General features: G+C 39.1%; 1 protein-coding gene across 1 annotated transcript; it reads left to right on the forward strand.

Annotated features, from left to right (window-relative positions):
* Window positions 1-1,042: 1,042 nt before the first annotated feature.
* Window positions 1,043-13,057, forward strand: LOC127096561 (uncharacterized). The gene is made up of 3 exons (XM_051035113.1): window positions 1,043-1,213; window positions 10,159-10,303; window positions 12,357-13,057. Exon 3 carries the CDS (start codon window positions 12,362-12,364, stop codon window positions 13,055-13,057), a length of 696 nt encoding a protein of 231 aa, XP_050891070.1. The 5' UTR covers window positions 1,043-1,213; window positions 10,159-10,303; window positions 12,357-12,361.
* The last annotated feature ends 4,198 nt before the right edge of the window (window positions 13,058-17,255 follow it).

Consider the following 17,255-nt stretch of genomic DNA (forward strand, 5'->3'; position numbering starts at 1 on the left):
ATAGGGGCATCTGTCGCACCCCAAAATTTGACTTTGGCTTTGTTGACCACATCTTGATTAATCTCGTTGTCTCGTATTCATCTCAATTTCTTAAACTTCGCGTGACAACTGGTTTGATTAGGTTTTGTGTGTTTTCGTTGCTTACCGTGTTGTATTTCGTTGTTTTAGCAAAACCTGGCCGATATCGTTGCCTCGTATTTATCTCGCTTATCTCTGTTGTGCGTGGCATCGCTTCGATTAGGTTTTGTGCGTTTTTATCTATTTAATTGTTTGTTTGTCGGTATTTTGACTGTATTTCGAATATATTAGAGTTTTCGTATTGTCCGATTATTTGTGATTGTGTTTGTCAGCATTTTCGTGATGTCGTGTTGATTTTATTATTGCCTAGGGTTGTTTATTTAATTACGTGTTGTGCCGTGTGATTTAATCGAGTCTGTTTGAGTCGTGTTGTTGATTTTACTGGTTTACCGGTTTACTGGTTTATTGGTTTTATCAATTTGTCTGTTTTGCTGTGCAAATTGTCATCGTTTTTATCGCGTTCGTGTCGCTCGATTTTATCGTATTTTAATCGTGTGCCGTTAATATTATTTGTGCTTAATATTAATTGTGTTTAGTTGTTAATTAGTTTATTTAATTAGGATTAATATTATATTAGTTTATTATTATTATTATTATATAATATATAAATATATATTATTAATTTATGTTAGATATTTTTTAGGTTTCTTATTGTTTAAGTAATCTAAATATATATTATTAATTTATGTTAGATATTTTTTAGGTTTCTTATTGTTTAAGTAATCTAAATATATATTATTAATTTATGTTAGATATTTTTTAGGTTTCTTATTGTTTAAGTAATCTAAATATATATTATTAATTTATGTTAGATATTTTTTAGGTTTCTTATTGTTTAAGTAATCTAAATATATATTATTAATTTATGTTAGATATTTTTTAGGTTTCTTATTGTTTAAGTAATCTAAATATATATATATAGATGTGGTTAGTAAGAAAAAAAAGGTGGATCAGTAAGGAAAAAACTTGTGGTGAGAGAAACAGAGAATTGAAAAGAAATATTTTTCCAAAAGCATTACCGTATTTCACTTGTTCTTCATTTTCGGTAACCCAAAATCGTCCCGATTATTCACCGAAACACAAAACCGATTTCATATCTTTGAAGTTCGTTGAGTCCAGGTCACAAATATCCAAGGTTCATTTCATTCCGGCGTCGTTTCACCGATCAAAAGCGACGTTGAAGTCAGGTACTCACGAAGGCAGCCAGCACTGCGTCGGTGACGGTTTCCAGCTTTCGGTCGATCATTTGGACGATCAGAAGTTCATCCTCTTCACACAAGGTAATATTCTTCACTTATCTCTGAAATCGGCAAAGTTCCGGCTTGCCGACATGTGTTTTAATATATTATTTATCTAAATATATATTATCTTTGTCTATTATATATTATTTATATATATATATATATATATATATATATATATATATATATATATATATATATATATATATATATATATATATATATATATATATATATATATATATATATAATATATATATATATATATATATATATATATATATATATATATATATATATATTACTTTTGTTTACTAAATATTGTTTATCTTTTATTATTATTTTGCATATATGTTTTATTTAAATGTTAGTTAAATTAATTATTTGTTTAAATGTTTATTTTAATTAAATGTTTATTTATATCAAATGTTTATTTTGTCTAAAGTAAATGTTTATATTGTTTTTTATATTTGTTTATGTTGTTACTAACCGTTTCGTTTCAGTTTCAGCTCGATTAACTCCACTAACTATTCGTAATACTAACTATTCATAGCTAACTGTGTTGTAATAATTTACTTTCTCGCATTTTTATGTTCTGTATTGTGTGTTTAATCGTATTGTTCACGTTTTATGTTAAAAAATCGAAAAATCAAAAAAAGAGAAACCCGATGCGATTCCAACGGTCGCCGTTTAAGAAACCCTTTTCACACACTCACAAGCTTACTCTTGGGCTTCCTTATAATGAGCCCATTTATTTATTGTTTCAGGGTTTAGGCTCATTCAAATCTTTTGCCAGATTTGGCTTTTCAGTTTAAAAACATTTTCAAAAGGACGTGTCAGTCTCGAAGCCTCCCGCCTAGGTCGAGCAAGAGATGGCAAGACACGCCAATCTAAAATCAACAAAACAGACTTTCCCCTTTTCTTTTGGGAGAACTACGTGGATTCTGATTTCTCCATTGCGCCTTGGAGATACGTAGGCATGAAGTCTACGAATTTATCGAGTCCAAAAAGCAATAAAATCAAGTTCTTTTCTCATCTCCCCAATCAAACGATCAAAGCGAAAAAAGCAAAGCATTCACATAAACATAAGCAAAAAGGTTCCTGTGGAGTACCGCAGATGTAGAGGGTGCTAATACCTTCCCTTTGCATAACCAACCCCCGAACCCGTAACTCTAAAGGGATTTATCGTTATTTTTCCCTTCCTCTTTTTGGATAAAATAAAAGACGGTGGCGACTCTTGCATTTAAAATATTTTTCAAACGGGTTAAGTTCAATCAATACTTAATCTCGTGAAAAATCCCGCCGCGACAAGCTGTATCATGAGAATCAGCAAAACAGTCAAATTGGAGCATTACAAATGTAATGTAAAAAAAACAAAAAAAAAAAAGAAAAAGAAAAAAGAAAAATTATACCCTCAAGTCCCTAGTTGACTGATGCTGAATGGATTCAGAGTGGTTATGACCAGCTGAATTTGATTGAAGAGAAGCGATTGGCTGCCATGTGCCATGGTCAGTTATATCAGCAGAGAATGAAGAAAGCATTCGATAAGAAGGTCAAGCCTCGTGTGTTCCGAGAAGGTGACCTCGTGCTCAAGAAAGTTTTGTCTTTCGTACCCGATTCCAGGGGCAAGTGGACTCAAAACTACGAGGGTCCATATGTTGTTAAGAGAGCCTTTTCAGGCGGTACTTTGATGCTTACAACAATGGATGGGGAGGATTTCACTCGTCCTGTGAATTCAGATGCAGTCAAGAAATACTTTGCCTAAAAAAAGTATATGCAAATGAAAAAACAGAATAGCTCGCTAAGTTGAAAACCCGAAAGGGCGGCTTAGGCAAAAATGAGCGTCTCGGTGGAGAACCCGCAAGGGTGATCCAGGCAAAAATTAGAGACTTGAAAAAAAAGTATATTTGCATCCCGCTAGATTGAGTACCTCACCCTGGGGCAATCTAGGAAAAAATTAGGGATTTGGCAAGTAACTGCATCCTGACAAGACTTTTTGTTCTACAATTGTCTTTTCGTCAGAGATTCTCGATTCGTCGTCAACTGAAGCTTCGCATACATCGAGATTCAAATTGGTAGAGAAAGGATCATTATGTTCAATGTAGCCCTCTTCCAATATATATCACTGATTTCAAATTTGTACAGATCTATGGAGTCTTGCCATTTGCAGGCTACCATTCCATCAAATCAATTTGAGCTTTTTATCCAATTATTTGCATTCTTATTTGTTTCAATTCAACAAATGTTTTGCATGTTTTAATTGATAAAATGTCATTGTTTTAAAACAAATAAATATTTCAAAATTTGTTGTTTTAAACAAAGTGAACATTCACAATGACAAAAGGATACTTAAGAATTCCTCAGTGCTCTCCCGAGGGTGGCATGATTTCCAACAGGTAAGACATTTGTTCATATTCCTGGCATTGGTTGTATCCTCTTTATCCTGCTTTGTTGATTAGGGGTTGTTCCCCAAGCAGAGCTTTTATTGGGGTTGTTCCCCCAAGCAGAGTGTTGTTGAAGACTTCGTTTTCTTCTCCATCAGTATTCTCCCCCAGCATGGGTGTTTTCCTTTGGAAGTTTCGGTAGTTGGTGGTTTGAGACCCCAGTACCCTGTCACTCTCCCCAGTGCAGTCGCCAACGGAGTTGTGGTTTTTCTCCTCAGCATGGATGCTTTCCCTTTGAAGATGCAATGGTTTCCCAACTTCGACAAATTTGTGGACATGAACGCCATTAGGATCTTCTCAGTTCTTAATCCCATTCCGACTTTGTTGGGCGATGCCTATGTCTATTTGCATCTGAGGAATGCAAAGGGTGGAAGAGTTATTGTCTGCTGTCTGCCTTTGCTGTACAAGTGGTTTATTTCGCACTTGCCACAGACTGTTGCTTTCAAGGAGAACAAGAGTTGTCTACGGTGGTCTCAAAGACTCATGTCTCTCACTAATGATGATATCTCTTGGTATGATCGCGTGTATGATACTGTTCAAATTATTGATTATTGTGGTGAGTTCCCTAATGTGCCTCTTCTTGGTACATGTGGTGGGATTAGCTACAATCCCATATTAGCACGTCGTCAGCTTGGGTTCCCCCTAAAGGATAAACCTCATAACATTCTGTTAGAAGGTATGTTCTTTCAGGAGGGTAAAGATCCCTAAGGCCTGAAAGCCAGATTTGTCCGCGCTTGGTGCAAGATCTGCAAGAAGAGTAGGAACGAATTGGGTCCGAAGAATTACATTACTTGGAGCCATACACCTCTTGGGTCAGACAGAGAGCTGCCGAATACCTGATGCCATATGATCATCCGAGACCTACACCGTTGGATGTGGCTGGGCCTTCAACCCTCCCTGACCAACGTGTAGAGGAGTTGAGAGAAGAAGACCTTTCACGTGCCTGGATCCGTGAAAGAGAAGAATTGCTTCAGCAAATCAAAGAGAAGGACGCTCTGATTGAGTTTCTCGAGCATCGGGTGATCGGCGATCCGAATGATACTTGGACTTCTCTGCTTCCACAGTCTTCCAAATTCTGGAAGAGGAAGTACGATCGACTTGCGAAGGAGAAAGCGGATATGGAAGCTGCCTATGAGAGAGAGATCAAGAAGCTTTGTGTTTCTCGTCTTCCAGCATCTCGAGCTTCTAGGGATCCATATGATGTTATTTTCCTTTTCTCCTTGTAATTGGATCAAAAATGCTGTACTTCTTTGTCTCGAATATATTTGATGAGAAATTTTCCATATGAAATTAAAATGCTTTAAACATTCAAAATTTGCAAATAAATGCCCTAAGGGTTCCTTGAAAATAAAACAAAGCATATGCACAAGCATTTCATGCATCATTTTGCATAAGCAGGTACCTTGTTTTGGTCTTCTTGTCTGTGGCCTAACTCTGTGTTCTTCATTTATTTTGAAGACAAGCTGACTCACCGGTACTATACAAGAGCTAATTCTGCAAGAGTAATGGATCAGTTGGAACAAGAGAACCGTGAGTTGAAAGAAGAGGTCGCCAGACTTGGCGCTTTGATGGAGCAACTCCTTGTTGCTCAGAATCAACCTGCTCAACCGCCTGCAACTCCTGTTCAGAGGACGGTTATTTCAGATATTGTAGCTTTGACTGTGCTGGCCGCCAATGCTCATTTTGGGCCCAATGCTATGCCAGCCGGGTTTCCTTGGGGTATGCCTCCAGGTTTCATGCCGGACATTCCTGCTCCAACCTTTGCTCATATGCCGGCATCTAGCCCGGTCCCTGTTGCTGCTCCTCCTGTCGTGCATACCATTCCTAGGGTAGACGACACTATCTATCATTCTGAGCCGTCTGAGGGCCCAAATGTTAATGAGAAGATGGAGGCTATGAACGATCAATTCCTTGAGCTGAGAAAGGAATTGAAGACCCTCAGAGGGAAAGATCTTTTTGGCAAGTCTGCTGCTGAGCTTTGCCTAGTTCCCGGTGTTAAGATTCCGATCAAATTCAAAGTGTCTGACTTTGAAAAATATAAGGGGAACACCTGTCCTCTTGCTCATCTGGTCATGTACGCCAGGAAAATGTCTACCCAAACTGATAATGATCAGCTTCTGATCCATTATTTTCAAGACAGTCTGTCCGGTGCTGCACTCAGATGGTACATGAGTTTGGACAGTGCTAATATCCGATCCTTCAATGATCTTGGCGAAGCCTTCGTCAAGCAATACAAATACAACGTTGATATGGCGCCTGACCGTGATCAGCTCAGGGCCATGTCCCAGAAGGATAAGGAGACATTCAAGGAGTACGCCCAGAGGTGGCGAGAGCTGGCTGCTCAGATTACTCCCCCGCTGGAAGAGAAAGAGATGACTAAGATCTTTTTGAAGACTCTTAGCTCATTCTATTATGAGCGGATGGTAGCAAGTGCTCCCTCTGATTTCACCGAGATGGTGAACATGGGGATGCGTCTTGAAGAAGGAGTCCGTGAAGGACGATTGGCAAAGGATGAGAGCTCTTCTTCTAAACGATATGGGGCGTTTAAGAAGAAGGATGGGGAGGCACATGCTGTGCAATCCCATCCCAAGCCTAGAAGACCCTCTGTTCAGAGGAAGCCTGTACGGCGTAACAATAATCAGCATCAGGTGGCTCATATAGCACCTGTATTCAGAGACAGTGCTCAATATCAGCAACCGCAACATCAGCAACAACAGCCTCAGTATCAGCAACAACACCGTCCACAGCAACAGGCTTACCAGCCTCGTGGCAGTACAACCAACCAGGCTAATTTGAGTTATGATAGGAAGAAGATCAGCTTTGATCCGATTCCCATGTCATACGCTGAGCTATATCCTTCCTTGTTGGAAAGGAAATTGGTTACTCCAAGAGATCCTCCTGCCGTACCTGCGAATCCTCAGTGGTGGTACAAGCCAGACCTGCACTGTGTCTATCATTCCGGCGCTCCGGGTCACAACATCGAAAACTGCTACCCACTGAAGACTAAGGTGCAAGACCTTATGAGATGTGGAATTCTGAGCTTTGAAGATTCAGGCCCGAATGTTACCAAGAACCCATTGCCTGCGCATGGGAAGTCCGTGAATATGGTCCTGGGATGCCCTGGGAAGTACAAGGTCAAATATATAAGTCATATTAGACAGTCGCTGGTCGAATTACATCGCTTGCTGTGTCAGTATAGCCACATGGAGCATGACCACGACAAGTGCGCATCTGTTCGGTTAATCGTTTGGGTTGTAACCAGGTACGCAGAGAACTTCAAGAGTTGCTGGATGAGGGTACCATTGAGATTCTGCAGAATCGAAATGTTGATGAAGACGAACCCGAGGTAAATGTTATATCGCCTGTGTTCAAGCTTCCTGAGCCTGTTGTTATTCGCTATGATAGCAGCAAGCCGAAGGTCTCTCCTTCTCTAACGATCAAGCCTGCAGGCCCTGTGCCTTATGCTTCTGACCGAGCTGTGCCATTCAGATATAACCCTGTTGCTGTTGAAGATGGGAGAGAAGTGCCGTTGCCTTCAACGTCTGTAACCAATATTGCTGATGCAAGTGGATTGACCCAGAGTGGTCGTGTGTTCTCTGCTCCTAAGCCTCAGGCTAGAGCTGTTGCTTCTGATTCTGCTGAGCGTCCGGTGGGGACTGCTGTTAATGTTCAGAATCTGGCACCTGTTGCCACACCCTCCTCTGTACAAAAGACTCCTGATTCTTCCGTTGGCCCGAGTGGCATTCTGAACGAAGAATGTGATGAGATGCTGAGGCTCATCAAAAAGAGTGAGTACAACGTTGTAGACCAGCTTCTACAAACGCCATCCAAAATCTCCGTTTTATCCCTGCTGTTGAATTCAGAACCCCATAGGGAGGCTCTGCAGAAAGTTTTGGACTTGGCGTATGTTGATCATGACGTCACCGTTGAACAGTTTGATGGTATAGTTGCAAACATCACTGCTTGCAACACTTTGAGTTTCTGTGACGCTGAACTTCCTGAGGAGGGAAGAGACCACAACATGGCTTTACACATTTCTATGAATTGCAAATCTGATGCCATGTCCAACGTGCTGGTGGACACTAGATCTTCTTTGAATGTATTGCCAAAAACCACACTCTCCAAGTTGTCATATCAAGGTCCTCCTATGAGGCAGAGTGGTGTTGTTGTGAAGGCTTTTGATGGGTCACGTAAGACCGTGATTGGGGAAGTTGATCTCCCTATCAAAATCGGAACAAGTGATTTCCAGGTTACCTTCCAGGTAATGGATATCCACCCATCTTATAGCTGTCTCCTTGGTAGACCATGGATTCACGAGGCTGGCGCCGTGACATCCACCCTACACCAGAAGCTGAAATTTGTCAAGAACAAGAAACTGGTTGTGGTAGGGGGAGAAAAGGCTCTCCTGGTTAGCCACTTGTCTTCTTTCTCGTATATTGACGCTGAGGATGAAGTTGGAACTCCGTTCCAAGCTTTATCTATTGATGAACCAGTCGAGAAGAAGTCTCATTCATTTGCTTCCTACAAAGATGCAAAACTGGCCATTGAATGTGGTGCAGTTGCTGGTTTAGGGAAAATGATTGAGTTTGAAGACAATAAATCCTGGGCTGGCATTGGCTATTGTTCTGGGGCATTCAATGAGCAAGGTTTGTTCAAGAGTGGAGGTTTCATCCATGCTGATCAACCTGAAGAGGCTGCTGCTATCTTGGAAGAGGATGCAGAAAATTTGAACAATTTCATCATTCCTGGTGGAGTCTGCCGCAATTGGGTCGCTGTAGATGTTCCTACAGTCATCCATAGATCAGAGTAATTGTTCACTTTGTTCAAAACCCTTCTCCCATGCCAAAAGGAGAACTGATGACATTGTTGGCAGCATTTAATATAATGATATTTCATTCAATTAATGCATTGTTAAACATTTGTTTTTCCATTTGTTTTCACTTTTTGCTTTTTGCATGAAATCAGTGATCACAAAAAAAAACCATGAAAAACAAGAAAGCAATCATTTTTCATCTGCATAATGATTTGTTTGTTTAAATTCTAAAGTTTTTCATTAACCAAAATCATTATGCAGGGATTTCTAAACCCATTGAACATAATGATCCAACGCCATCTCCCAATCTTGAATTCCTTGTATTCGAAGCAGAGGAAGATGATGTTGAAAGGGATTCCTGATGAGATTACCCGTCTTCTTGAGCACGAAAAGAAGCTCATTCAGCTGTGTCGCACCCCAAAATTTGACTTTGGCTTTGTTGACCACATCTTGATTAATCTCGTTGTCTCGTATTCATCTCAATTTCTTAAACTTCGCATGACAACTGGTTTGATTAGGTTTTGTGTGTTTTCGTTGCTTACCGTGTTGTATTTCGTTGTTTTAGCAAAACCTGGCCGATATCGTTGCCTCGTATTTATCTCGCTTATCTCTGTTGTGCGTGACATCGCTTCGATTAGGTTTTGTGCGTTTTTATCTATTTAATTGTTTGTTTGTCGGTATTTTGACTGTATTTCGAATATATTAGAGTTTTCGTATTGTCCGATTATTTGTGATTGTGTTTGTCAGCGTTTTCGTGATGTCGTGTTGATTTTATTATTGCCTAGGGTTGTTTATTTAATTACGTGTTGTGCCGTGTGATTTAATCGAGTCTGTTTGAGTCGTGTTGTTGATTTTACTAGTTTACCGGTTTACTGGTTTATTGGTTTTATCAATTTGTCTGTTTTGCTGTGCAAATTGTCATCGTTTTTATCGCGTTCGTGTCGCTCGATTTTATCGTATTTTAATCGTGTGCCGTTAATATTATTTGTGCTTAATATTAATTGTGTTTAGTTGTTAATTAGTTTATTTAATTAGGATTAATATTATATTAGTTTATTATTATTATTATTATTATTATTATTATTATTATTATTATTATATAATATATAAATATATATTATTAATTTATGTTAGATATTTTTTAGGTTTCTTATTGTTTAAGTAATCTAAATATATATTATTAATTTATGTTAGATATTTTTTAGGTTTCTTATTGTTTAAGTAATCTAAATATATATTATTAATTTATGTTAGATATTTTTTAGGTTTCTTATTGTTTAAGTAATCTAAATATATATTATTAATTTATGTTAGATATTTTTTAGGTTTCTTATTGTTTAAGTAATCTAAATATATATATATATATAGATGTGGTTAGTAAGAAAAAAAAGGTGGATCAGTAAGGAAAAAAACGTGTGGTGAGAGAAACAGAGAATTGAAAAGAAATATTTTTCCAAAAGCATTACCGTATTTCACTTGTTCTTCATTTTCGGTAACCTAAAATCGTCCCGATTATTCACCGAAACACAAAACCGATTTCATATCTTTGAAGTTCGTTGAGTCCAGTTCACAAATATCCAAGGTTCATTTCATTCCGGCGTCGTTTCACCGATCAAAAGCGACGTTGAAGTCAGGTACTCACGAAGGCAGCCAACACTGCGTCGGTGACGGTTTCCAGCTTTCGGTCGATCATTTGGACGATCAGAAGTTCATCCTCTTCACACAAGGTAATATTCTTCACTTATCTCTGAAATCGGCAAAGTTCTGGCTTGCCGACATGTGTTTTAATATATTATTTATCTAAATATATATTATCTTTGTCTATTATATATTATTTGTCTATATATATATATATATATATATATATATATATATATATATATATATATATATGTATATATATATATATATATATATATATATATATTATTTTTGTCTATTATATATTATTTGTCTAAATGTACATATATATTATTTTTGTCTACTATATATTTATTGTCTAAAATATATATATATATATATATATATATATATATATATATATATTACTTTTGTTTACTAAATATTGTTTATCTTTTATTATTATTTTGCGTATATGTTTTATTTAAATGTTAGTTAAATTAATTATTTGTTTAAATGTTTATTTTAATTAAATGTTTATTTATATCAAATGTTTATTTTGTCTAAAGTAAATGTTTATATTGTTTTTTATATTTGTTTATGTTGTTACTAACCGTTTCGTTTCAGTTTCAGCTCGATTAACTCCACTAACTATTCGTAATACTAACTATTCATAGCTAACTGTGTTGTAATAATTTACTTTCTCGCATTTTTTATGTTCTGTATTGTGTGTTTAATCGTATTGTTCACGTTTTATGTTAAAAAATCGAAAAATCAAAAAAAGAGAAACCCGATGCGATTCCAACGGTCGCCGTTTAAGAAACCCTTTTCACACACTCACAAACTTACTCTTGGGCTTCCTTATAATGAGCCCATTTATTTATTGTTTCAGGGTTTAGGCTCATTCAAATCTTTTGCCAGCTTTGGCTTTTCAGTTTAAAAACATTTTCAAAAGGACGTGTCAGTCTCGAAGCCTCCCGCCTAGGTCGAGCAAGAGATGGCAAGACACGCCAATCTAAAATACACAAAACAGACTTTCCCCTTTTCTTTTGGGAGAACTACGTGGATTCTGATTTCTCCATTGCGCCTTGGAGATACGTAGGCATGAAGTCTACGACTTTATCGAGTCCAAAAAGCAATAAAATCAAGTACTTTTCTCATCTCCCCAATCAAACGATCAAAGCGAAAAAAGCAAAGCATTCACATAAACATAAGCAAAAAGGTTCCTGTGGAGTACCGCAGATGTAGAGGGTGCTAATACCTTCCCTTTGCATAACCAACCCCCGAACCCGTAACTCTAAAGGGATTTATCGTTATTTTTCCCTTCCTCTTTTTGGATAAAATAAAAGACGGTGGCGACTCTTGCATTTAAAATATTTTTCAAACGGGTTAAGTTCAATCAATACTTAATCTCGTGAAAAATCCCGCCGCGACAGAATGGCGACTCTGCTGGGGATTACAATGCTTAAACTTATTTGAGGGTTTAGCCTATCTTTGCTTGTTTATATGTTTGCTTTGTGAATATTTGCTAAATTGTATTGTTTGTAATGTTTGTTATTTTGGGTTTTGGGGGATACTTGTGATAAATCCTATACCCGGATTTGGGGCACATTTGAGATAGGATGGATGATAATTCAGGTTGACTTGATAGGAGACAATCCTTACCGAGTTGACTTGAGCCTTTGTCCGCTTGGTGGAGGCCTCTTTGAGGGTGATAGTGCTAAAACAAGTCGTTTGTGAGGCATTGTTGCTTTCGACGGGCCCGTGAAGCCAAGGACCTTAGTTTACCCTTACCCCATCTTGGCCTTACTTAGGATGTGATGCGGTGACCACTTCGGACCAAAAGTCTGGTTTGGTTGATACGCGATATCACACTCAAGCAAGATTCTTTTGAGAATAATATTGGAAAGCGAGCAGTTGCTTAACCCGGTATTATCCGAAGAAGGATCCATAACCTTGGGAACTTTTAGAACCCGTTTGGCAGGTGAACCTTAGAACTTATCTTGGGGCTTTGTCCTAAACTCCATGCTGGTGATGAACTTTGAGCCTTGTATTGTTTGACCATGTTTGTGTTTGTTGCATTCATGCATGACATGCATTCATTCCCATCATTTCAACCTTTTTCCAAGGAACTTAAAGTGAGGATTGCAAATATTGCAGGAAACATGGATTTTGGACGGAGAAGTGTGAAAAAGTACAATCTCATCAATCCAAAGATAGATGAACTAAAGAAACTGGTTTCTTCGATCGCAGATCCTATTGGTTTCAGAGACAGATATGGGGCACTTATATCTTTATTGACACTTAGGATGGAAGAAGGGTTATTGCAGACATTAGTACAGTTCTATGATCCAGTCTATCACTGTTTCACATTCCCAAACTATCAACTCATGCCTACATTGGAAGAGTATGCCAAGTTGCTTCACATCCCAGTTGCTGATACAATACCTTTCTCTGGTTCAGAAAAGTTACCCGAGCACAGTTCTCTTGCAAAAGTGTTGTACATGAAGAAGTCAGAATTCAAGAATAACTTCACCACCAAAGGAGGACTTCCAGGTTTCACTGCCAAGTTCTTAATGGGGAAGGTTTCTTATTTTGCCAGTCAAGGTTGTGATATTATTGTGGAGCATCTGTTCGCCTTGTTGATCTACGGTTTGTTACTATTTCCTAATATTGAAGGTTTTGTGGATTCATATGCTATACGCATCTTCCTAAGTGGTAATCCTGTTCCAACTTTGCTCGGAGACACCTATCATTCCATCCATTACCGTACTTTGAAAGGAGGAGGAACCATAGTCTGCTGTATACCGTTACTCTGCAAATGGTTTGTCTCGCATCTTCCTAAGTCAGCTACTTTTTGAGATCGCAAGTCAGGACTTCAGTGGTCACAGAGGATTATGTCTCTTACCCAGTCAGATATTGCATGGTATAGTAGAGTTTTAGACGATGTGAAGATCATTGATAGTTGCGGGGAGTTCCCCAATGTGCCCCTCATGGGCACAAAGGGAATCATTTCTTATAATCTAGTACTTGCTAGGAGACAACTCGGTTACCCTATGAAGGACAAGCCTCCTAACATTCTTTTAGAAGGTATTTTCTTGAGGGATAACGAGGAGGACCCTACCATGAAAGAGAGAGTAGTAAGAGCTTGGCATCGTGTTTATCGCAAAGGGAGACTTGAATTGGGTAAGAAAGATTGTACCTCCTATGAGCCGTACCTCCAGTGGATCAGAGCCAGAGCTATACAGTTGAAAATGCCATACCCACATCATGATCCTATCAAACCCGCTCCGTTGAAGACCCCCTACCTTCCGCTAGATGACAAAGAAGAACTCCAAGCCACCTTGGAGAGGGTCAAGAAAGAGAGAGACGCTTGGAAGGATAAGGCCCAGGTGCTCGAAATGGAAAATGAAGAACTTCAGAGACAGTTAAAGGAGCAGAGTGGAGAAGATCGTGCAGGTAAACGTCCAAGGGTGCAAGAGGATTTATTTTCCTCAGGCACAACAGATTACTCCCAGATTCCACAGTCCTCAGGTGCATGGAAAGGTCTTGTAGACAGTTTGGTGAAGGAGAAAGCTTTTATGCAGAAGGCCTATGAAGAAAGAATTGAGAGACTTGAAGGACAACTCCTACTTGTTTATGCTCGTCCTGATGACACATGTCCTTAAATGGTTTTCTTGGTTGTATTTTGGGTTGATAACTTTGTATATTTTGATAAAAATGCTTAAAATGAAAAAATTTGTTTTGTTATAAAAAATGTTTGCAATTCTATCTTTTCCTTCACTTAGAGTTCCTTGGAAAATCATTCATTTTGCATATCCATGCATCACGTGCATACAGGTTGTCTGTCTTGGTCCAGTCTTCTAACAGTTGCTTCCCGCCAGCAGATCCATTTCAAGCTGACGCATAATTACAACACAAGAGCCAACTACAAAAGAAGAATGGAGATAACAGATAACGAGAACCGAGAATTGAAAGCTCAGGTTGACCGCCTTTCTGCTATGGTCGAGACATTGATAGCAAACCAAGCAGCCCAAGCTGCTCAACTTCAAACAGCACAAGCTCAGGTTGCCGAAGCACAAGATGCACAGATCTAGGCGCAAGCACAGGCAGCAGAGATGCGCAACCAAATGTTAACCGCCCGTCTACAAGCAGAGGAAGCCCATACTAGGGCTCAAGTTCATAATTCAGGACAGACTTCGGCACAGAATCAACCTCAAATTCAGAATCAGACAACAGCAGCACCCGTCACTACAGTCATCGCTTCAGAAATCAACGCTGTCCCAGTCACTTCTGTTACCATCACAGCATCCCATCCTTGGGAAATACCAAGGGATCTTAATCAAGATAGATATCAACAAGAGTTCGTTCCACCAAATGCTCCTGTCTTCACTAATGTGCCTCCCGTTGTTCACTATACTCCTCACCTAGGAGAACTTGTCTATCACGGCCCTACCCCAAGTGAGGATCCTGGTCTCAATGATAGAATGGATGAATTCCAGGATCAGTTTGCGGAATTACAAAAAGAGATAAAAGCTCTTCGAGGGAAAGACAGAATGGCGACTGGAGTAGTTATGAAGAACTGGACCGCAGTTGACATCCCACATTGTGTCCACATATCAAAGTAATTAAGCTTTTCAGTTTTCAAAAATCTTCCACTTTAGCCCAAAGCGCGAAGCATTAATTTTGTAAAATGGGCACTTTTGTCAAAAACGTACTATCCATGAAAAAGATCTTTTGTGTTCCTATACACTTGTGTCCTTTTATCTTTTCAGCTTTTTCGGAAAATGGTAACACAAAAAACCTTAAAAAGAACACATTTTTGCATGTCATGGTCAGTCCTCTAAAAACAATTGTTTGTAGGTTACTTAAACCCGTTGAACACAATGACATCATGCCCTCTCCCAAATTTGAACATTCTATATTCGAAGCTGAAGAGGAAGAGTGGGATGAGATTCCAGAAGAGGTCGCCCGCCAGCTTGAAAATGAAGAAGACACTATTCAGCCATACAAGAAGCCTTTGGAAACAGTCAACTTGGGTTCGGAAGAAAATGTGAAAGAAGTCAAAATTGGAGCATTGTTATCCCCACAGGTCAAAGAGCAATTGATCAGCCTGTTGAAAGAGTATGTAGATGTGTTTGCTTGGTCTTATCAAGATATGCCTGGTCTCGACACTGACATCGTAGAGCACAAGCTACCTTTGAAGCCAGAATGTCCACCGGTCAAACAGAAATTAAGAAGAACACATCCAGATATGGCCGTCAAAATTAAAGAAGAAGTTCTGAAGCAAATAGATGCTGGTTTTCTTGCCACTTCAGTGTATCCAGAGTGGATAGCAAATATTGTGCCAGTTCCTAAGAAGGACGGGAAGGTACGAATGTGTGTCGACTATCGTGACTTAAATAGAGCAAGCCCAAAGGATGATTTCCCCCTGCCTCACATTGACATGTTGGTAGACAATACAGCAAAGTTTGACATATTCTCCTTCATGGACGGATTCTCCGGGTATAACCAGATCAAAATGGCTCCCGAAGACATAGAAAAAACTACCTTCATAACACCATGGGGAACATTCTGTTATCAAGTAATGCCGTTTGGTTTGAAGAACGCAGGTGCTACTTACCAGCGAGCCATGACAACGCTCTTTCACGACATGATGCACAAAGAGATTGAGGTTTATGTGGATGACATGATCGCGAAGTCTCGTTCAGAAGAAGGTCACTTAGTAGATCTATTGAAGCTGTTTCAACGATTGAGGAAGTTCCGTCTTCGCCTCAATCCGAACAAATGCACATTTGGCGTCAGGTCAGGTAAACTCTTGGGCTTCATTGTCAGCCAAAAAGGCATTGAAGTTGATCCAGATAAAGTAAAAGCTATCCAAGAGATGCCCGCACCAAAAACAGAAAGGCAAGTGAGAGGTTTTCTAGGACGATTGAATTACATATCCCGGTTTATTTCTCACATGACTGCCACTTGTGAACCTATCTTCAAATTGCTGAGAAAGAGTCAGAATTGTGTTTGGACAGAGGATTGTCAGAAAGCATTTGACAGTATCAAAGAGTACCTCATGGAGCCTCCTATCTTGTTACCACCTGTTGCTGGAAGACCGTTGGTTATGTATTTGACAGTGCTTGAGAATTCTATGGGCTGTATTCTGGGTCAACAAGACGAAACTGGAAAGAAAGAGCATGCCATTTACTACTTAAGCAAGAAATTTACTGACTGTGAATCACGATACTCCTAACTCGAGAAGACATGTTGTGCATTGGCTTGGGCTGCTAAGAGATTGAGGCAGTATATGTTAAGTCACACCACTTGGTTGATATCCAAAATGGATCCAATCAAGTACATTTTTGAGAAGCCTGCACTCACTGGTAAGATTGCCAGATGGCAGATGCTGTTATCAGAATACGACATTGAGTATCATACCCAGAAAGCTATCAAGAGCAGTGTGTTGGCTGAGTACCTTGCTCACCAACCCGTTGAAGATCACGATGATAATGAGAATGAGTTTCCTGATGAAGATGTCATGTTCCTAAAATCCAGAGATTGTAAAGAGCCACTTCCTGAAGAAGGACCTGAACCAGATTCTCAATGGGGTTTAGTATTTGATGGGGCTTCCAACGTTTATGGACATGGAGTAGGTGCAGTCATTATCACTCCGGAAGGTTCTCATATTCCTTTCACGGCAAGAATTTGCTTTGAATGTACAAACAACATTGCTGAATATGAAGCCTGTATCATGGGTCTTGAAGAAGCCATTGACCTCCGCATCAAAAATCTTACTGTTTATGGTGACTCAACGTTAGTTATCAATCAGATCAAAGGAGAATGGGAAACACGCCACCCTGGCTTGATCCCATACAAAGACTATGCAAGAAGATTGTTGACTTTCTTCACCAAGGTTGAATTGCATCACATTCCTCGGGATGAGAATCATATGGCGGATGCTCTAGCTACGTTGTCTTCAATGTATCAAGTGGGTTTTCCAAACGAAGTACCCAGAATTGTGATCAAGCGACTTGATAGACCAACACATGTGTTTACAGCTGAGGCCAA

The sequence above is a fragment of the Lathyrus oleraceus genome, chromosome 6, assembly GCF_024323335.1.
Source record: "Lathyrus oleraceus cultivar Zhongwan6 chromosome 6, CAAS_Psat_ZW6_1.0, whole genome shotgun sequence".
NCBI classification, from domain to species: Eukaryota; Viridiplantae; Streptophyta; class Magnoliopsida; order Fabales; family Fabaceae; genus Lathyrus; species Lathyrus oleraceus.